The sequence below is a fragment of the Strigops habroptila genome, chromosome 5 (assembly GCF_004027225.2).
Source record: "Strigops habroptila isolate Jane chromosome 5, bStrHab1.2.pri, whole genome shotgun sequence".
Taxonomy (NCBI): domain Eukaryota; kingdom Metazoa; phylum Chordata; class Aves; order Psittaciformes; family Psittacidae; genus Strigops; species Strigops habroptila.
In genome coordinates this window covers 25,794,700-25,817,680 of record NC_044281.2, presented here as the reverse complement: position 1 = coordinate 25,817,680, position 22,981 = coordinate 25,794,700, and the positions used below count along the sequence as shown (strand labels likewise).

Sequence of the window (22,981 nt, the reverse complement as noted above, 5' to 3'; positions counted from 1 at the left end):
TTATTAAGCCCCAGTACGGACATCTCCACAACTGTTTCTGTATATTTTGTATTTCCTTGGAGTTAAGAACTATGATAAACCAAACAAACTTCAGGAAACAGTCATTAATGTCCATTTCTTACCTAACTTTAAAGGAGAAGGCTTTTACAAGGTCTGCATGGCATCCTCCTCTTTGGAATCATTTTTACTCTCAGCAGCCAACAGACACTTGACCTCCCAGGTCCCACAGTGCCCCAGCCCAGATATCAGCACTTGGTCTGAGAATTTTGTTCAAGTGATGATCTAAGACTTACACTGAGCCATCACTTCTTTCCCACCACTCACATAACCTCAAGTCCTGTTCAGCCTTACTGCCTGGCATGATCTGTAAAACTAGTGTAATCTACCTAACCTTACCAGTTAGCTTTCTTTTTAACCTATTCACAGTTGGAATATTATCTGTATTTTATTCATGTGCTTTCTTCACTGTTGCTGATGACATCACCTGAACAAATACTGTGACTGGTGTTATTCACAGCATTTGATAGACAAAGGCCAGTTTAACTAGATCATAAATGAAATACTGTTTGAAAACAACCAACTTCCATTAGTAGATGAGGTTGCTACAGTTCTTCAGCAAAGGAAATTTACTACCTCCAAATAAAGTTTGCAATGAAATGTTGCTGGAGCCAGTAAATCAGTACCAATGCTATTCAGTAGTAGCTGGGCATGGCCTCCAGCCACATGGCAGAGATTATTCTTGCATAACATCAGCCCACATGAAGCAGCTATGTTTAAGCATTGAAGATAACTTGTTTAACAACCTTCTGTAACTAGCATCAATATTAAGACCCGCAAAGACAGCCAAAGTTGAAAAGTGGGAATGGAGCAGTGGTGATAGAAGGGAAAAGAATCTGAACCAATACTCCTTCAAGAATGATTCACATTTTCTTTATTTCGACACATCATATAAAAAATAATCCTCCTCAAAACAAATTTGCTTGGGTAATACATGATGTCATCATAAATCATATTTTCCTCTTTTGTCAGTGTCAGCAGTTTTCTTGAAATTCTTTGGCGGGGGGGATAAAATAGAAGAGCCAGAAACCTCTTCCAGCTTTAGCACAAAAGGGCTATTTTGTTCCCAAAACATTTGTCTTCACATAACCCACCACCACCCTCCTGTAGGAGTCATGCAATGAGAAAGCATCACATAGCATTATCAAAATACAAAGGCAATACCCATATAAAACTCCTTTCTACTCTTTCCAAACATGAACATCTCTAGTTGTCATCTTATTTCTTCTCCAGTGGAGTAAACGTACATTTGTGCACATTTAAAACAAGGACTAACCTATTTTATGCCAGAAGGACATTCAGACCATTCAATAGAAGGACAGCAATGAAGTCAGTGCAGTTCAGAAGTCATGAACTGAAAGTAAATTATATATTAACAACAAAGATAAGCAAGCATTCAGCCTTCTCTACTTTTGCCCCTTCTTTTTGGTTTTCATGAGATTGTGTAATGCTTTTTTGCTTCTTCTTAGTCAACTAATTATCATTTGCCCACAAAGTATAAACTGGTTTTTATTCTGATTACGGTTCTCCACAATGACTTCTGATTACTACACAGAAATTACTTTACAAAACTATGATGGTTGATGAAGCATTCATGAGAAGTAACAAGAAATTATGACAAAGCCTTTAAAATAAGACTTACGTTTAATACAATTAAAGACTTTCATTACTGATGGAGCTTAAAAATTATAGTAAATACCACAGTATTTACCTTCCTCCTCTACAAATATATAAACCATACTTTATTTCTCTGATAATGCAATATAAAAATTCTTCAGCCTCCTAGTTTAAAGTTCATGACTGCAGCATGGACTTTTCTATATTAGATGTATATCAGCTTTAACAAGGAAAGAACAGCAACATACTAATTTTTTTCCTCTCTCTGGTCTTCAAATATGCATATGCTCTTCTGACATAGCACATAGACAACAGGTGCACCATCTACAACAGATTTGCAATAAGCACAGTAACACATATTTGTGAAGACGTTCCACATTGATGTATTAAAAGCAGCAACTGTTCTGCTGATTTAAATAAAAGACAAAAGTACAGTTAGGTGCTGTAGAAACCTATGCACACCACACTATCAAGAGAGCAAAGATACCTGAAAGCAGAGGAAACATTTTTGCAGTCACATAGATTAGAAGAACTTGTGCGAATAAAGTGGAAGCCAGCAAAGCCATCCAAAACTGGGTCATCCAAGGTGGCAGTCGGGCAGCACAGGCGTGATTTAAGAACTGAGTACAGAGCAATCAGAAAGGTTAGCAAAAATTGAGGAGCAGAGGAGTCCCCTATGTTTGCAAACCAATATACTATTATTAGAACATGTCAAAACACACAAGTGAAATATCCACCCTTCATTCTTTCAAAATCTCAGCATTCTGGTAGGGACAACAAAGCCTGTTAGAACTGATGGCCCAAAACAGCATCCACTCATCAGGTCTCATACTACTAAAGAAATACATAACAGAGCAAAGCAAGATCTGCAAGCTATTTAAAACATAGTCTGTTGTTAGTTTATGATTGAAATTTATATTTTGAAGACTTATTAGGCCTTAGGTTCATTTTTCAAACATCTAAGGAAAAATAAAAACCATGTAGGACTCATGTTAAAGGAATCCTCCATTGAGAAAAAATGTATCTCTATGAAAGGAAGGCAAATACAGCCTATATATAGCCTGGATGTAATAGAGTTACATAAGCATTTTCTGTGACTTGTGATCAATGATAAGTTTTAGGCTTGTATTGGACTATCTTAAATCAAAACAGAAAACACTGCTCCTTTTCTATGGCAGCTTCAATTACACCATGAAGCCACTATGTAGATCCCTTGCAATTACTGGATGCCATCTGCATCCATGCTTGGCTTGGAGAATTTCTAAGGAATCATAGACAATTTTCACATCAAAACCAAACCAAATCCTTAGAAAATAAGCATTAGAGGAAATTACTCCTGAATCCAAGATGCTTTTAGCAATTCTGAAATTAATAAATCATCAGTAAGACTGTGCATCCTTACCCATTTCACCGGAAGACCCAAGTCCAACTTTACTGAAATCTAATCTTCAAGACATTTTCCTCTCCCAGAAGGCACGTTTCCAATACCCTTTTGAAAAGCATTTGCTATTCTGACTTGTATTTCAGAAACAGATAACATGCTCAGAATAGTTTTATAACAATTTCAATTTTAACTAATCTTGAGATTCTTAAGGATAAGTCAGCTAAAGAATGTCTGGAAGCATTAGGCAAGAAGAAAAAGAACCTGCTAACCACCACTGAGAATACTACTGAAAAATATAATCCAAGACATGAGAAACCACAACAAAGCAAAATTGCTTCAAGCAAGCTGGGATCATGCTTTAAAGGAAGACAGTATTTACTCTTCAAGAATTCCGTAAGTTTGTCTATGCAGCTATCAAGGTGTGGACAATGAACTTATTCCAAGTAGCCTACACATATTTAGAGACTATTTTGTTTCTTACATTACCTGCATGCAGAGTGGACATAACTTTAAAAGCTCGTAATACTTTCACAAAAACTGTGAAAAACAAACTAAAAGCTGTGATTAGTACTCAGTACTACCAAGCAAATGTCTTCAACAGTTAGTATTTCAACAGTTAAAAAGCAAGCTCAGAGTCGCAAACATCAGCATAAAAATTTAATTAGTATGTATGAGAATGATGGGTAGGGAAAGAAAACAAAATTGGAAGACAGAAAACTATTTTGCACTACTAGAACAAAGTATTCCAATACTTGAAAAATTAAACATTTTTTAAAAAGATCCCCCTCAGTAATCCTAAAATAACAGCACATAAAATCTTCACAGAGTAAGGCAGAACTCAAAGTAATTTGAATTTAAACATTAATCTCTGCTAATTTAACAACAGAAACTTCACCCAATCATTCTACAGATAAATAGTGACTATAGGTTATTAAAATTGATGTTATTATTAAAATACATTGTTACTAAAATAGTTTTAAGAGCACCAAGTTACCAAGGCACCTAAATCCCAAGGATTTTCAAAGAAAAGGTAAAGCTAAACAACAGGAATAAAGCTCAAAATGCTGTTTACACACTGATTTCAAAGGAAGAAAAAATGGTGAATTACAGATCTTGGCGTTTCATTAAGCCAATTTTTGTATTGTAGCCTCAGACTACTTTCTTCTCCTCAGCTGAAACATTATCTGAAGGAAAAAAAAAAACCCCACACAAAAAAGAAAGACTCAAACTAGCACAAATGAACTTTTTATAGGTCACATGGGATGCCTGCTGCCATGCACCAGATGTGTGCAGGAAAAAAGAAAGCGGTCAATGTATGATATTAAAAAACAATGCAATTTCAAATATTTTAAACATGATGTCAAGTGCATTCAACAGGTCTACAAATGCATTACATTAGCTTAAATTTAGTAGGTGATAATTGAAATCAGAGATCCAGTTGTTACCACTGACATGTTTCTAAATACTACCTAATAAATTTTTGTCTGTTTCAGATTCTGTATGACAGCTGGCAGCTGGGAGGGGGGAAATCGCCAAGGGGATACGTGCACACACATATACAAAGTTTCTGTATTTAAATTCCAGTATCTTCCCTTTCTAGAGTTAATGTAACAGTGACAATACTGCATACAAATACATGCTCCCACAGCTGAATTCTTCAAGCTGAATGTTTTCTGTAGGTTCTACTCAGCATCTTGCAGAAAGCACTGGGAATTGAACAGGATGGCATCTTAACTAGCTCAAATTGTATTTCCTGCACATGAATTTTCACAATGAAGTTTACTCACTTCTTTTAGAGAGATGAGATCTGTTCTTCCTACTTAATCCTTACTGATCATCTCTTGATTTTAGCTAGGAAAGAAAGAATGTCCACCAACAGTAGAAGATACAGTCTCAGTCCTCATTTTTCTGTTGTTACTGTTATTTTTCTAATTATATACCATTCACCCACAAGGGAACAAATATGAGAAAATCCTGATCCACCTGAAGGCAAAAAAAAATTTCTTCCATGGCTACAATGCATTCAGCTTTTTACTTTTTTTTAGTCTCAGCTGGATCATCACCTTGCTGGCACACCCACTATCACATACAAAGTTCAGTTAAGTAGCACATGAGAATAAACTACCTCTAGGATCACAACAGATTTGGCAGGTGGACAGGTGTCAACCATCACTTTGCACAACACGCAGAAGCAGTTTATAAAAGTTGGTATGAAGGGCTGAAAATTATATTTGGCATCTACAGTTTATCAACAAGGCCTCTTCACATCTCAGTTTTGCTATTTGTAAAATGCAGACAGTGTTGTCTTTCCACTTCTCAAAGGAAACTGAAATTGAGAACACACTGCTAAAAACTGCACCTGAAAAGATATGCCTGGCACTTTACGTAACACCACCCAAAGTACAACTTTTGGCTGGAAATTTAAACATCCAGTTAGAACGAGTGAAGGCTGGGAATGAAAGAACAAGGCTTCCACTACTAAATTACAGTTGTTTAATTTAGGCACATAAACTTTTGTATACAAGCAGCAAATACTTCCTAAATGTCATGGATTATAATCTTTTAAAATGATGTCTAGCAAAATGAATTCCAAAGAACTTTGAAAAGACTTGTTTGGGTTATGTTTGTTTGTTTTTTAAAGGAGGCTTTAAAGAGGCACCTTCTCCCTTAGTATTCTGTTTTAAAGGAAGATCTATTTCTATCCAAAGATTTTAAATAAAAGGAAGCTGTATGCTACTCATTCTTAGTTTTTTCAACCCTAAGACACAAAAGACCCATAAAATTACTAGCACCTATTAGAAGTATTTCACTTTGCTACTGGTCTCAAGAATTAAAATTAAAACTGCAATCAACACTAAACACGGATTGCAGTAAACCAGCAAGGAGGCGGCTTGGATATAAACATAGTTACCAAAGACAAAATTTGAGAGCCCCACAGTAGGTGGTGGGGAGGGGAGGGAGAAACATCAGTTTGATGTTTTTTCTGCTGCTCAACTAATTGCTGGAAGCAAATTTAAAAAAATACATTAAAAAAAAAAATAATTCCTACATTTATGAATTACAATTTTACCTGTATTAAGTAATATCAAAATTGAGAGCTAAAATCTACTATATCGACAGCTCTATTTAAAATGCAAAACCAAGTAATTTTAAAATTAAGGCTTCTAGTAAATTGTTGTTCAGAAACATCCATCTTGAAACTTCAACACAGCCAGTCTCACAGATCAAGAGTTAGTCCTTCACCAGATTCTGTCAACACAGTCCTCAAAAGCTCTGAAGTTCAGACAAGGTCATTTAGAACTCAAGTTATAGGCCTCTCTGGAAGGAGGTGGGCACACGGGGAGTGTCCTGCAGCACCTATAGCATATGGTTGTTAAAGTTACTGAAGATTAATGTGCTGATCTATCTTTCTTATAAAAGCAAAATGGCAGCCTTTTATGACATTTTTTTCTACTCCCCTTCTCCAGCTCCTCCATTAAAATATTTTCCTCCTCTCTTTTTCACTATCTGATATTAAAAAGTCATTTATTGCAATAAAGGGATTTAGTGATTTGGGAGTAACTTTTGCATACTGTACACCCTCTAGACACCCCAGAACTATGTTATTAATTTTTGTCCTATTAATTGTCTCATCAACTCACAGCTGGCTATGCTTTTTATTTCATTATGTTATTCATCAATCTAAAATAGAACTATAACAGAAAAAGAAATTGGAAAGGAGCAATTTCAATATTTCAAAACAGATGCAAATCAACGCCAGAGATGCTACACAGCATATTTTTATTGAGACAATTCTATACATGTCTGAAAAATGAACTTGTAATAAACTCATATCCTGTGGAGGTATGTTTTCCCTTCCATCTTATGAGCTAATTATGCCAACACAACATAACATTTTCCTAAATGCCTTATAAACTGACCCAGTTACTCAGAAAGTATTATTTTTAAATTGATGTGATAGATGCAAACTGGAACGTTCAGATTTCGATTCTGGCACCAATTCCCGGATCCCCTTCCCAAGTAATTTAAGGACTTCCTCCCCATAGTTTTTCACATTCTTTTAACTGACATTTTATCTTTATACAGTATCTCAGCAGAATGAACATGCACTAAAACAATGACAGCCCTTCTTTGGCTGTCATCTCTCATTCTGGCAAAGACAGATGTCTTACACTGGCTTATACCAATAATAGAGCCGACAAAAAACAACAGAGACTACCTGCCTCTGATGTAAAGGCACCAATTCACATTTGTGACACTCATTTGTCAATTAACAGATTTCTTCCATTGTTGACACATGGGACTTAAAAGATGTGGGCTAGAATGTGATGAATTAAAAAAGACAGATGAGTAAGCTATGAGCTGCAAAGTAATACTATAATGTGCTTTAGATAGGAATATCAACTGACACCCCTGACAGGCCATACAAGGTTTTATTTCATTTTGCTCTGTATCTAGGCTTCATACTTTGTCTTCTTTGTTCTCTTTTCATCAAGCTCCTAACATCTCATTCTGACAGCCAGAGACATTTAAGGCACTTTCGTTTCAAATGCAAGTTAGCATACTTGATTTGTCATTAAAATGCAAAACGATTGCCACTGCAGGTAAATGTAGGTATGCTTAAAAGGTTGTATCTGCAAAGTAAAAGCTGAAAATGGTTTCTGGCTGCTTTGCTTAACTCTTTCACCAGCCTCAGAGTTTTTCTAAGGCAAACGTTACTGTGCTCTAGTAGAAGTGTAGCAGCACCTGCAGTTGCACACAGGGTACATTTTAGTATATTTAAGTAACATAAAAGCTTGATGTTACAATGTTAAGCACTGAGAGGTACTGTCAAGTTTACACATAGAGCCTTAGTACTATTTACACAAGAATATGGAAAGAGTCTATCATGCAAAGCTCTCGGGGGCCAAATCTCTCTACACATGCACTCTGCTAGCTAGACACCAATGAGGAAAAAGCAGGGGTTTTGTTTGTTTGTTTTTAATACACTATTTGCGGCTGGTTTAGCTGGATTCACCAGTGACAGAACAGCAATTTACTTTCTCTGTTCAATGATCACTTAAAAAGACATGAAGGCCTTAAAATAAATAAACAAATCAAAGGACAAGGAACAGATTTTAAAACACTGCAGAAAACTAGAACTGCACAGGATGGAAATGAGTAACATCGAGCTTTCTACATACATGCACAGATGTGAATGTGATCTATAATATGAATAAGGTTATTTCTATTCAACACCTATTCAAAGATCTCAGTTGTGTTCAGCATACAAAATCTAGTGAAAGGAAATACCTACTATTGTCTGCAAGTGGCAAAAGGGTTGAAGGGTTTCACTCCACTCACTAAAATGCAGAAGCCTTTTTCTTTTTTTTTTTTTTTCCTAAGAATGAGAGCTGTATGGAAATCTGCAGTCAAGGAATCATTCAGAAAATCCGATTTAGATTATGACCTCATATTGCACTAGATAAAAGGTACAGAACCCAAAATATTTAATGCTTCTGTGTATACAGTGAAACTTTCTGACTAGTTCCAACACTATTCTGCCTCTTCTTACAAAATAGGAATTATTTATTCATTCCAGCTTATATGACAGCAATAGGCTATGCTGTAAATACAAGTATCAACTTTATAACTACCAGCTACCTTGAAGGGTTTCTAAGTGCTACTTTTTTTGCCCACTTCTGCCCACTTCCAGTGCATTTCTGTCCCCACAAACAAAGAAAATCAAAAAAGAAAAAAAAAAAAAAAGTGCTAGTACCTTAAAGCTAACTTCACCTTTTTAGTTTGGTAAAAAATACTAGGGCTACAGTAACCAAGATTTTCATCTGCTGTACTACAATGCACAAAGAAACACTTGCCCATTCACTTTTAGCTCAATACAGACATGTCCTCTCTTCCTCCATTCACCAATAAGCAGAAACTGAGACAAATGATGGTCAAAACAAAATCTACAGCAATGCATTAGTCTCTTTAACTTCAGAAACTTCTTTTCTGTTGCTCAGTCATTTAAAGGCAGGTGAAGCTCTTGTTTCAAACCACCTGTGGTTGCAGTGATCAGAGTCTGTAATTTGGTGGCAAAGTAGTGGCCCACATTAAATGGGGTGAGATAGATTCTCATTAGAGATATGTCCATATTTCAAAAGCCCTATTATTAGTGGTTGTAACAAACCATTTGTTGATATGACTTATTTAAAGGAAGCCAGAGAATTAACAGTGAAAGAAACTGAACCACCCTCTGACACTTCCCACTTAGGCTGGAAGACAATTTACTAATTGTGCACCTGGTAGAACTGGAACCAATACTGTATGGGAACAGCTGAGCTAGCTAATGCCTGGCTCTTGATTACAAGCAATACAGTGAACAAAAGAGAGAGCATTTGCAAGAAAGCAAGAACCTCATGTTGCACCTGCACCCAAATGTCTCATCGGCACCTTCAGCAGCCTTCTGTGGATTTAAGGAGCTGGAAGTAGTGTGAAGGAAGAAAGGAAGGTACAGAGTGAGAGAAGAAAGTAAACTGGACACATGCACAGCCTCTCACTTAGTTGGCTAGTTTCCATTTCTTAGAAAATACAGTATTTGACAATTTTTTCCTAAAGCCAGTCCAACATAACCACCTTCACGCATGACTGTTTCTGTGCTATTCCAAAGTACTCCACTGTCTAAGACAGAGCATATATTAAATGCATGATAATAGGTAGAAAAAGAAAGCATTCAGATCCTTGAGTGGCTGTAATTTTAATATCCACACACTGGACTGTCAAATTATCTTAACATAACTGTATTGGAAGCAGAGTTTTCTGAATATTCAATATACTGTTATTCCTTGGCATGTCTACAACACCTTTCCCTCAGCCTTTAAGTGCTTTAAAATAAGTAGTACACTTTACCACTTACATAACTAGGTCAGGTTTTCATCCTTCCTCTCTGGCTAAAAGGTCTTTAAAGTCCTAGGAGTCTAAAATGCAGCATCCTCATCCAGTGCTTTTGTGGCCATGTGGCCTTGCAGAATTATGGCACTGAAGTAAGTCTTGGACCCTTGACATCTAAAACGGTTCAAGGACAGTTGTGCTGCATTTCCTTGTGCTTTAAGAGATTTTACACTCAAGAGACAAAATCATTTTTAGCATTTGGTAAAAACGAAATGAGACCAAAAATAGATGAACAAAAACCTCAAACCACTGTCCCCAGAATAAAACTTCACTAGTCATATCCTGGTCATAAAAAGCTGCTCTGTTGCTCTAAGTATGTAACTGGATTCTCCTAAACACCTAAGGATTTATAATTAAAATATACTGGTCTTGAAATCATTAAAAGAAGAAGAGATTGAAAAAAAAAAAACCACCTCATGATGAATAAGTATCTAAACTAATTACTAAAGCAGTCATTAAGTCACCACAAGTGCCTCCAACAAATAATACATATGCTAACTTTGATCTTCAAACTAATTGTTGGAAACAATGACTTTACAAAAAATGAGTGTAGGTAATAGGTAGCTTTTCTGTTAAATTCATAAAATTAGTTCCCTGTCGGCATGTCTGATCATAGATTAACATTCTAAGGGAAAGACAGCTCATGTTTCTGAACGTATTTTAAAAACATTGAGCACTATGATGTCTTTCCACTGGGCATATTCACAAGGAACAAACAGCACTAGTTGGCCCAACTGCCAAATGGGAAATGCAGAGTTACCTCATAAAACATGAGCCACATTTTCAACATCATTAACTATATTTTAACTATATATATTCCTCATATTCCAATATTTAGCAAAGCAAGCATTGAAAAATTATACTTAATGCAAATTCAAATATTAAGGACTGAATGTACTTGAAATGGTTGCATTAGTCCAATACATTATATAAAAATGAACTAGCTAAGAGAATGGAGCCCATAAGCTTCATGCTAAAAACAAAAACAAAAAAATCCCTCCCAAAAAATCCCCCACAGCTTTTTATGTTTTGTTAGTTTTACAAAAACAAAAAATTGTTTGGAGTTGACAAGTAATAACTCTTGCACTGTCACTCGAGTCTTTACTGCAACAATACTGACAGAGCAAAAGCCTGACTTTACCAAGCCCAAACACAGGTAGTTGGTATCTATGCCAAACAGCTCATAACCTGCAATACGCATCAGTCACCATTGGACTGACAATACTATGCTGATGTAACTTTCCTCTTATCAGCCACAATTAAAAGCTGATGTCAAGACAAATACTGAGTACTTGTGAGAGCTTATGAGGGAGGGAGTGAAGAAGGGACTAGAGAGTTTAAGAATAACAAAAACTTGTAAGAATGTAGGTAGGTTTGGATAAAACAATCAAAAGGGAGAGAGAAATTTATAATTTCTTGTTACTTAAGTAGTTTTTCATCCCAAGGCTGCTCTCATTTTGGTCCAATTCCCTGAAAGTGAGTTATCTCTCCCAATCACCCATCTCTGATGGGTTGCATCTTTTTTGTTAGTAACCTGTAAGCAGAATGTTCTTTCTTTCTAGGTTGAGTATGAGAAGGTTATCACTGACAAAGCCCTACTGCAAGTAATGAATCAAAGTAGACCAAATACTAGAGTATCAACCCCAAATTTTTATATATTAAAAATATTACTTATAATTTATATATTATACATATAATATATAAAGGCATTATACATGCATTATAAAGATGTTTATATATAAAGTTGTTGGTTTGTGTGTGTGTCTGTGTGTGCATATATGTATTAAATGCCAGTAAGCTACTTCGACAACAGCATCCCATGCACACTATGCTTTCTATGAAAAAGATAACTGGAGGTGTGCACACATTCAAGTACTACTATCTACCAATATAGCTCATATACCAACTGCACAGGATAAACAATAGACTTAAGTACCTGAAGAGAAGCTATTCAAGTTTGGTCCAATCTGTAAGAGCTTATCAACTCTCCTGAGCTTTGGATGGATTACAAACTATCCCCTAACATTAGATATTTTACATCTCTTGTGTTCTTTTAAAAGGAATTTCTACAGTCTTTCACCATAGCAAGGGTTCCTACAAACATAAGAAATGAGTCAGTTTTAAAAATGAACAAACTCTTATGGCTGTATTATATGAAGCACATTCACTGCTACCACTTATGGACTCAGTGGACAAACTAAGTTAAAAATGGAGAAGAAATTATAAAGAAAGGAAATGATCTTCCAACTCAGGCAAGCATGGTGAAAAAGAAAGACCAGGAAGAAACAAAACAAAAACAAAAATAAAAATCTTAAAGCTTCATATGATTGCCAGCATCAGCTCATGGGTAAAGCTTGCAACCGAGCTACAACACTACATTAACTATGACCTTAAAGACAGTATAATTATTGTATAGCATGTCTGGTTTGACATGCTGGCTCCTGAGCCTGAGAAAAATGCATGGCCCTTTTGCACTTCTATGCTACTCATTCTTCACACTTGCATGAGCTAAGGCTTTGAGGACTGTCTTTTTAAATTGAGAAATCACCTCCAAGATAATTTATGTAAAGATGATTTATGTAAAATGCAAGATCTCAAAAATGGCACAAACCACACAAGACAACATTTAAGAAACAAGGAATGCATGAACAGAAGCTTTGTAAGGATTTTACCTGCAAAATGCCAGCTAGTTATTTGTACCATAACCACTCAGCAGGTTTGTTGAATACTGGAGGACAGAGACTCTTCCTACTCAGTGATTGGTAAGCAAAGCTAGTGAAGTTCTTTACATCTGCAACCAGATGCTGGGAATCTTGTGTACTGCATTAGGGAGAGAAGACACCTTTCAGCAAAACAGAGAGGAAAAGAAATAGACAATAGGTCCAGGGTTAATGCAGGTTCTTCCCTCCAGTCAAGCTCCTTGTCCTCAGACAACAGTTATTTCTGCAGTCCTTCACTCTTGTTTCACAACAGCAGTGACGAGGAAATACTGTTTTAGAGTAAGAGAGATTAAGGAAGTCAGAAATAGGAATGGTCCATCTGATTATGATGCTTACTTTATCACGCCCTTCTCTTTAGCACCCAGTACTCTTTTAAAAAAGTGGTTCTCAGTCCTAAAATCCAGATAACCATGGACTACACAGGAAAAGTCACCAAGACTATTTGCAATCTACTGATATTCTTTGAAAACTAAAACAAGTGCATCAAACTATTTCTCCTCCAAATGCCAATACTTTCCATTGATAGAGGGAGTCTTTCATTTATTAACTAACTGATTTTCTCTCAATATGACACAGATTCCTCCTATTCAGAATAGAATTAAAAAAAAAAAATTTTTTTGTTTACAAATACAGCTCTCACAAGAGGAGCTGGCTTGACTGCACCAGTGAATTAAGCTCTCTGGGTATCCAGAGAACAAGTGCAGATTGTGCAGATTTAGCCTCCAACATCACTCCAAAAAACAACTTCCATCTCACAGAGGAAAGCAGATCAAGAGAAAGCAGCTCACTCCCCGCTCATTCATACACAAATAAAATAATGTGATGCAAACACCAGTTCACTAGGAAATGTTCCATCTCAGTCAAAAGGTCTTTATCAACAGCCTTGAGTCAATGGATGCTTAATATGACATCCAATCTCTGTTCAAGTCCATGGAGTTTGTTACTCACCTTTGCCCAGGAGTACAGATTTCACCTTTACTCATGATTGCAACAGCCCCTTAGATGGATGTCACAAAAAACAACTATCATCATCCATCACGGCAATATTCATTAGTTATATTTAAGGATGTAACAGTTCAAGCTCACAACCTTACTGTACTTAATGTCAAATTGTTCAGTATGTTTAACATTTTTACCAGATTTAACAGCTCTAGTAATCCCCCCAAGAATTCTCCACTACACAATATGAACACACACTGACCCCCAGCCCCCACCAAAGGTTCAGGTAATAAGCTTTTGCCCAGTTCTGCCACGTGATACATTCTAAACAAAATTCCTTCCACAATATTAAGCCTTCTTGAGAAAAGCAGAACATAAAACAATCTTATGTTCTGATCTGTCAGATACAGTAAATCAATGGATAATGGCCAGCACTGGGGGTCAGAGGTATATATACTACAGTGTTTTCACAGACCGTTAGTGACTATGTGGCCATAAAAAGTCAAGCAAGGATCAACGGACAAAAAGAGAGGCTTATGGGACTAAAGAAGACAACAGCCACCAGCATGAGACTGAAATACAACAATTTATACTCTAAGTTGGTCCTTACATATTACTGAGCTTGGAAAAACAACTTCCACATCAAAAAGAAAAACCCAGCTTACATCCTTGGCACAGCATGCTCAAATCAGTGATATATTTAAATGCATTTCATAAGCCATTAATCTGATATTCTTAAAATCAGTCATTTCACTGGTCCCCTTCACATCAACAATAAACCAGTGACTCCAAACAAGACATACCAGGAAAATATACCACTCACAAAAAACACACACAGTATAATACTTGTAAAGGCAAATATTCTGTAATCACATTTAAAGGTGACAAAATAATGGAACACTGGCATGGCTACTATATGCAAGACAAGGTATATCTCAGTAGTATTTTTTAAGATTATTCAAAGTTTTCAAAGGGAGAAAAAGTTTTCCTTATACATTACCCAGATCATACCTGGTTCCTGTTGAAATGACACTTTTCAAAAGGGAGAAGGGGCATGGTGGGAGGGAAAAGGAGGGGAAGAAGAGAGCAAGGAGTAGATTTAGTTTTGATTGTCTATCAATTCTCAAATGTAGAATTAATATTTGACGTCTCAAATCCTTTTTGTTACTGGTGATACTCCTTCCATTTTTACAGAAGACATACACCTATAAAACTTTACTTATATAACTCCCTAGGTATTACCATGTAGAAAGTGAAGCCATCATCATACTTGTCTTCAGTCCGTCTAGTAGGCTAAGACTATTTCATAGTTATTGTAATAGAAAGACAATTAAAATAAGATAGTCCACAGTGATTAATAAACATGTAAGACTTCATCTGAAAGACCACCACATCTATGAATTTTAAATTTAAATGATTTCTTGTATATAAATATTTCATTTAGCAAATTGATTTCCAACTGAATTGCTTCTAAAGAATGACCACTCTTAGCAGTGTTAGTGTACACTTATTTTCAGACATTCGTAACATTTCAACATTACTTAAAAAACAGCATCTTGCGCTTACTGTAGGACATCGCTTACAGGAAAACTGTAAGTACCCACCTCAAACTACAAACCTACTAATTTGAACTTGATACATTACTGCAATAGTAGGAGAAAAAATATCAAGAATTTATACATTTCAGGTTGCTTAGTGATCGAAAACAGTACCTCTTTGCTGAAGTCTCTAAATACATCTCCATTTACCTTGAGTGACCTATTTCAAGTATAAAATTTACTAACATTTGTAAACCATGGTTTTCTTAGAATAAGAAAGAAATCTCGACTACTACTAAGCATCTTTCTTTTTTAAAAAAAGCAATACAAAATCTTCAATACTTAAACATATTAATTCCCTTTTCACATAGTAAACTGTGGTCATGCCTGAAAGAAAACAAAAAACAAGGAGAGTGAAACAGATTAACTGCATAGCTCCAATACACTTATTTCAGACAACATACTATAAATCATCTTGAAACAAAACGGGCAATTATAATGCGCACAAATGTTATGATACTATGCATCTCTGCTGGTCCAGTGGTTCTAAATTATTGAAACTGATGGCTGAACAAGGGCATATTGTTTCAACACACTTGGATTACTCGAACAATTTGAATTCTTTCTTTAGTTGTGCAGATCTCTCTAATGTCAATAAATAGATAGATGTCTCTTAGGTAATTCAGACCACATCCAAGGGGATTAAAATACATGACCAAAATTTTGTATCAATGTGTTTTGTTTGTAAAGAATCATGACTCTTTTTTTTTTTTCCTTTTCCCCTTCAATACTGTAAGAAGCCTCTAAAATTAAAGCAGGTACATACATTTTCCTTTAAAGCATTCAGTGAGGACAGATCAGCAGCTCCTTTCTCCTTCTAACTACTACCCCATATTTCAATCCTCTTCACCTCAGTGTAAAAGAAACAGGAGAGCCGTAAGACAGAATCATTTCAAAACACAATCAGTTATTTGTAAACCACACTCTTTCTCCTGCAGAAAATCTCCAACTGCTAGTTGCAAGAAAAAGCAGCAAGTAAGGTAAATAAATTAGCTTGCTAATTTCTCACCCTCATTTATTTAGCTCTGCACTGTATTTGTCGTAATTGACTATAATTATGTTAATTACTAACTCCAGCATAATTACTATATTTATTGTCATTGAGCATACTATGTACCCAAAGCAAAGCTGGCATTTGTCGGGCATCAAAAAAATAAATAAATAAAACCACATAACTGTCGGGAGGGCTTTCTCTGAAAACTGGCTGATATACCTTCAGCAAATGAAAGGGCAAAAGAGATTTCATGCAATGCTAGTTTGAAAGCATCGGTTCATTAAGGATATTAATTTTCTGATAACTACACATTTAGGCATGACACACTGGAGCAGTATCTACAGGATTTAGCAATTATTAATGCGTGACAGTTTCAAATGCTAAGTGAATCAATTAAACAGCAGCATTCACAATTTGAGAAGAGATAACTGCTTCATAACTGCCTAAGACTACAATTTTCACATGACAAAAAAGGGCCATTCAGGCTCCTTCAAAACCTGACAGGTCAAGAAAGAAGTTTGAAACAAAAGCACCTTATAACCATCATCTCTCCTCTTTACTTGTCAGATCAACTTTGCTAGTGTCTCCGCTGAAATGGCATCACCATGCCAGCTGCCACAAGGTGATTTTTCATGTCTTGTCAAAGAAATCTTTTATTCTATTTGCTCTGCATTAACATGTTACATTTATTGATCAAGCCCTTTCTGCAGCCACAGCAGGGCACTGTGCTCTTATGCCTAAGGGGGCTTTGATGTCCTGGTGACATTCTAGACCGAATAATGCACATACTAAATGGATTTAATGCAGAAATGTGTTTGTGCATGACAGCTACATTAATAACAGCCCCTCACACTGATAAATATGCAACTGCTACGATTAAGAGTTACCCAATTATGGTGAAAATATTTTTCTACCTTATAAATAAAACCATCAAAAAGTTTTAACAATAGTACATTTTCTTCAACATTTTAAAATGCTATAAAGATCAATCTAAACGCTTTTAAAAAATGCGTCATGTTTTGTTTTGAATTCCGGCTTTTATTTCCATCTCCCTTTTGTTGTTCATCTTCCTGTTCTTATTGCTGCATGCACTGGGAAGGTGGCAAGAAAATAAAATAAAAAGGCCTCTCTTTCACATATTCAACTCACAAAGAGGAACATGCCCTGTAAAACTGAAGACCAGTTTCAAGCTGCCACTTGCATATTCCCCCAGGCAAGAAAACAGGAAGCAGAAGAGAGATACAAACAATCTCTAGTCTACAGAGAGGATACTACAAAGCCTTAGCCTCACAAAAATCATGGAGAAACATTCCAGACTAGGATTAAAGTTCAAGGGGATGTTTTCATGTATACTCCCTCTTAATGGGACAGTGGAAAATATGCACAAGCACACACTGTGCAAATTATTCATGCCTCTAGGAGAAATAATCTGCACCCTAGAGAGAGGGAAGAGATATTTGTATCTCCATGAGCGCGATTACTGGATTAATCCTTCCTCACTGGCCAAGATTAAAGAGCCACACTCCCTTTCGCCTCATAGCTTAGATCCAGAAGAAATCTCCGTAAGAAAAATGAAAACAACTCACATGTTTAAAACTACTGAGGGCAAAAATAGAAGATGAACTTCTCTGTGAATCAGACTGTAGATATTACTTATAAAAGCATGGCACCTATTTGTACAAAACCACTGACATCTGTTATTCAAGCACTGGAGTGCATTTAGTCTTTAATGTGAAAGGACAAATTTGGCACAAAGAAAGTTATCTAGGACAAATAAAATAACCTTTGAATAAGTGGGGGTTTTCTCTCCACAAGGCAGCAAGATGCATCTAAAAAAAAAATAATCTTTGGTTCTTCATACAAATCTCTACTCTCTAACTACATTACATCCTTCCTACTTACTTATTGCTTTATTTCCTTCACCAGTGATGATTACTCACCTTTGTTTTTTCTGTGAAATCTCTAACTTCCAATCCTTTTCAGCAAAGTCTCCTGTAACCCTAACACTGGCCCATCAGTGACTTTCTTTCCCATACTCTATTCTTTCATTAAATGCTTTCCACATATTAAGAAACAAAACAGTGGCCGTTACAGCACTCTATTATCAGGAAAGGCTATCAAATACAGTTGCCATGAGACTCAGGAGCAAATTTCCAAATCAAAACATCTCTGCTCCTGAGACATGCCTTACTGAAAAGACTCAGTGTAAACAACTCATTTCTAAAATAGCTGAAAATCACTACCAGTATCAAATCAAAAGAGCTGCTACAACTCAGTCCATTTTATGATGGCCACACCAATAAAGCTGCAGAATCATTGTATATTCTAGATTGGAAGGGGCATCTAAAGGTCATCTAACCAATGCCCTGCTCAGAGCAGTGTGCCTTCAAATTTAGATTAGGTTGTTTGGGGTTTTGTCCAGTTGTGCTTTGAATATCACTCAGGATGGAGATTCCACGGCTGACAAGTTTGGCTCTATCTTCTTCAAAACCCACGGGGGAAAGAAACTCTTTCATTTGTACAAAATAACAAACTATATTTCCCAGAAAAACACAATGACATCTCTTGAAATACATTATTAAGGGACAAGCTTGGCAAAAGTTGTTTGCATGTAAATCAAAAAATATAGCATGTTTGACTAATTCTTTCCTACTTTACTAACAGCATCAGCCTGTCTTCCCACACTTTTTCAAGCATACCTGGACAAGCCTCTAAACACACATAATTACAGTGGAAAGGCTTAAATGGCAAAATAACTTACCTGGCTCTATACTGACTTTTGCAACAAAGTTACCTACATTATGGTGGTATCAAAATCAGTATGATTCACTAAAGCAATTTTTCAATCAAGTATTACATTATATCAGTTGCATAAGAAAGTTTTCTGACATCTGTATCATGTAGTACAAATACGTCTTTCTGATAAGGGTCTCTTACGTTAATAAGCGTGTGTGTATGCGCACAGTAAAGACTGCAAGTCCACTACTGCACGTGACTTCTGATTCAGAAAGGATGCCACTGTCTTACAAGAAGAGTTTGCTGCCAACTGACCCCAAAGCTGAACACGTTACTACAACAAAGATCTCTCTTTTTCTCCAACCATACCCATGATAGCAATATCAAATAACACGACTGCGTATACTACTGCCCACGAAATTAAAAAAACAAAAACAACTTCCTTCTATGCTCAATTTCTCGAATTCTTAATGTAATTGTTATGTGGTCAGAAATTCTACTGACACTTAACAGAATTTATTGCCTGCTACAGAAGGGTAATTCCTTCCCAAAATACACTCAGCAGTAGCCATACTTACAGAGAATAGGAAACAGAAACCCTATTACATACAAAACAACTTCTGAAAAAGGTTGTTAAACACCTGTTTACTGCCCAACACTGAGAACTGGTAACTGTTGAGTATTTCAGCACTTCCCTGGCTTAAACACAGGCTAAAAAAATCAGTGACCACTGAAATTTTTCTTTCTTTCAAAAGAACTCATGCTCTCATCTAATAATGAATCATATTACAATGAAAACTAACACATTTACTGCAAATAACTACTGTGCCAGCAAAGCACAGTATTCTCTTTATCTTTTTCTATATTTTGATCACCCTTGGTCTTCTTCACTCAACTTATGCCTTTACTAACAGATATCAGTTCTTTCTAGAAAGCCAAACTCCTTTTTAAAGACATTCAAGTGTAGGCATTTAAGCGTAGACATTAAGTTCCCCCATTGAAGACAACATACTAAACTTTTAAAATTAAGCATTCCCTTATGAAAATCATAAACCTCATCACTATACTAGAGCATTGTCAGATTTTTTAAGCAATAATATTTGTTTAAAGAAGATAACAATGATCTTACTGTTTACACTTGCTTCAACAGCTGCCCAAGACATCACTTCTATATTCATATTCATTTAAGGCTATGACATTTATTCTAGATCTAATCTGACTGTATATATAATATGCAGTGTTCATATATGAGTGCAGATCAGTCTGAACAGCTACTGTATAATAAATACTTCATTCTCAGTTTCTATATGCTTAATATATCTACCACAGCTCAAATAAAAAAACCATTACTGCTCTCATCATATTTAGTATTAGCTTCCCTAAGCTAAAAAAAGAAAAACAAACACACAACGACAACGAAAACTCTCTCCTTTCCCCAAATCTGATTTTTGGCCTTAGAATGCTTTTACAACAGCAAGCTATCCTACGTCAAAAGTTGACTGCAGCTACCCCAAAAACCAGCACCTTCTCTCATGTTTCTCCACAAAAGATGTCAACACACTTTTTTTTACCCAGACCCCAATATAACCATCCCTTCTGAAAAATAGACAAAGTGATAGTGTTTTGGGTAGGGAAAGAAAGAAGGGATGAAAACTGAGATATGAGAAACTCAACACTAATTAAGCTCTCCATGAAAACATCAACTAATGACTTAAAGTGGTATTTTACATCTAGATTTAATGTCAGTATTTTACTTTATGAAATGAAACAAACTCAGAAGAAGTGCTCTTCAAATCATGCACTAAATAAAAGAAACAAACTTTTTTTTTTCCCCAGAGGTAGTACCTTCAGAGGTGTAAAGAAGGAGCAGTCTTGTTGGTGAAATGTTAAATCTGAATACACATGTGGAACTTAAGTTATCTTCATGACAAAATTAAAAAAATGACCATTCAATTCTCTCTCCCAGCAAAATTCTCTCTTTTAATTACAACTTCCATAGGTACAGAATCATCAGCCAAAATTATAAGGCAGTAACAGTCCAGACTGTTTAGTGCCTCCTTTGCTCTGCTACCTCTTGCATGTAGGAATCAGTCTTTCGGAGTCGACAGTGGCTCAGGATAGCATTTATGAGTAAGTTAAAGTCAGCGGTTGTTCCCCCTCGGAGAACAAGGCACCAGTACACTATTTTTACGTGTCTTTCTCCTCACAAGCAGATTCTAAGCTTACCCTCAATAAAAGTTCAACTCGAAAGATACAACCCTACTCCTGGAAAACAAAGTTTTTTCTTAAACAGACACCTACACTCCATTTCCTTCTACTCACCTTCAGAGTTGCCAACCTGAAAGATACAGATACTGCTGAACTTCACCAGGCTCTCTCACAAGGATTAAATGAAACAGGAGACTGTAATAACTAATGGGAATACTATAGCATTCTAAATCAATCCATATATTAAAATAATGAAAATAAATTCTAACTGCACTTAGCTTTAGCACTTAACTACACAAAAATAAAATCATACCACAACAACAACAAAAACACATCATCTGGGAAAAGAGTATTACAAATCTCTGGTTATTTATGGTAATAACCAGAGATGTATAAATAAAAAGAAGGGAGAGAAGCACACACTTACTTGTATTTTGGTTAAAAACAATTCTCTTTTGATCCCATTCTTCACTTCTTCAGGTAATGATGCTTATTCTCCATGTTGAGCAGACAAGCCATAGGCTCCTCGATAGGCATTTATGTTAACACAAGAAAATTCCAGACTCACCTGGTTATTTGTGTTCCAAGTGAGCAAGAAAAGGAGACAAACACTGTCTATAAAACAGGGTTGCCCACTTGACAACTACTAAATGTACCTGACATACATGTATGTTTCTACTTTGAATTTAAAAATAAATAAATAAATAAATAAATTATAAATAAATAAATATTCTGCATTTGGAGTTGGCGTCTCATATTGCACTTGGAAATATTGCCACATACCTTAACAAGTTGAAGCTAAGATCTAGCCTTTTTGCCATATGTCCATATTTTCTTCCTAGGAATTCTGGAATTTCTTCACAGTCTTGACTAATATAGGACACCTGAGAATTGGAAGTAAAAAGGAAACATTTCATAAGTGGATTATTTAGTTCCTTGACCAGATTCTGTCTCACTGATCCAATGACAACACACAATATAGTAAATATTCATTACAACTTTAAGCTATATCAGTTTTACTGCTATAGAACCTATCACCATTTCCCACTGATAAAATCAGCTTTGCTACATCTAAAATGCTAAACTTTTTCTATTTTCTCTGCTGTGTTGTTCTAGAAGTCTTTGGTTTGATTTCTTCAAAGAATGCCCACAAACTCAAATTCAATACATCTTTATCGGCTCATCCTACCAGTGTTCAAAATCTCAGTATAAACATCGACATTTCAGATTTTGTGCTAAAGAAATCTTAGTTGCCCTTGAATGGCAACTTGCTAGTTAAGTAGATTTCAACACTGTGTTAGACCAGTATCTGCAAGATATTGCTATTATCTAAATATTTAATATAAAGTCAATTTCAAGACCATATCCCATTGGTCCAAAAGATGTTAGTTGAAAAATACGCAAAAAAAAAAAAAAAAAAAAAAAAAAAAAAAATCATAGTTTTGATAGTATTTCAGTTTCTGTTAAAATAGACTCCTCTGCACAACAGACTGACAATATGTACTTTTGCAAGTCATCCCACTCTCTTACACTCCAAAAATGATTGCAATCTGATAATACTATATTGCATCCCATTTAATTCATTTTGTTCAATAACTTCAACAGATAAAGCTGACAACGGAGAAATAATTTTTATGAGCAGAAAACAGGTAGCTTGAAGCTCAGTTTAACAACTTCTTTCCCTTGTTAATAAATCTTGCAATAAATTCTGCTACGAGACATACACACGACTTTAGCAAATAAGGACAAAGGGGAAAGCAAGTGGTCTGGGTAGTTGACATCCTAATGGTTTGGACAT

General features: G+C 35.8%; 1 protein-coding gene across 3 annotated transcripts in view; it reads right to left on the bottom strand.

The window, feature by feature from the left end:
* LRMDA (leucine rich melanocyte differentiation associated) overlaps positions 1 to 22,981 on the bottom strand; it is a 709,877-nt gene that overhangs the window by 663,368 nt on the left and 23,528 nt on the right. For all 3 annotated transcript variants that reach the window (XM_030485900.2, XM_030485898.1, XM_030485899.1), the window contains one exon: positions 21,967 to 22,067. In XM_030485900.2, coding sequence (XP_030341760.1) covers positions 21,967 to 22,004 — 38 coding nt within the window. In that variant the 5' untranslated portion in view covers positions 22,005 to 22,067. The remainder of the gene's footprint in view (positions 1 to 21,966; positions 22,068 to 22,981) is intronic.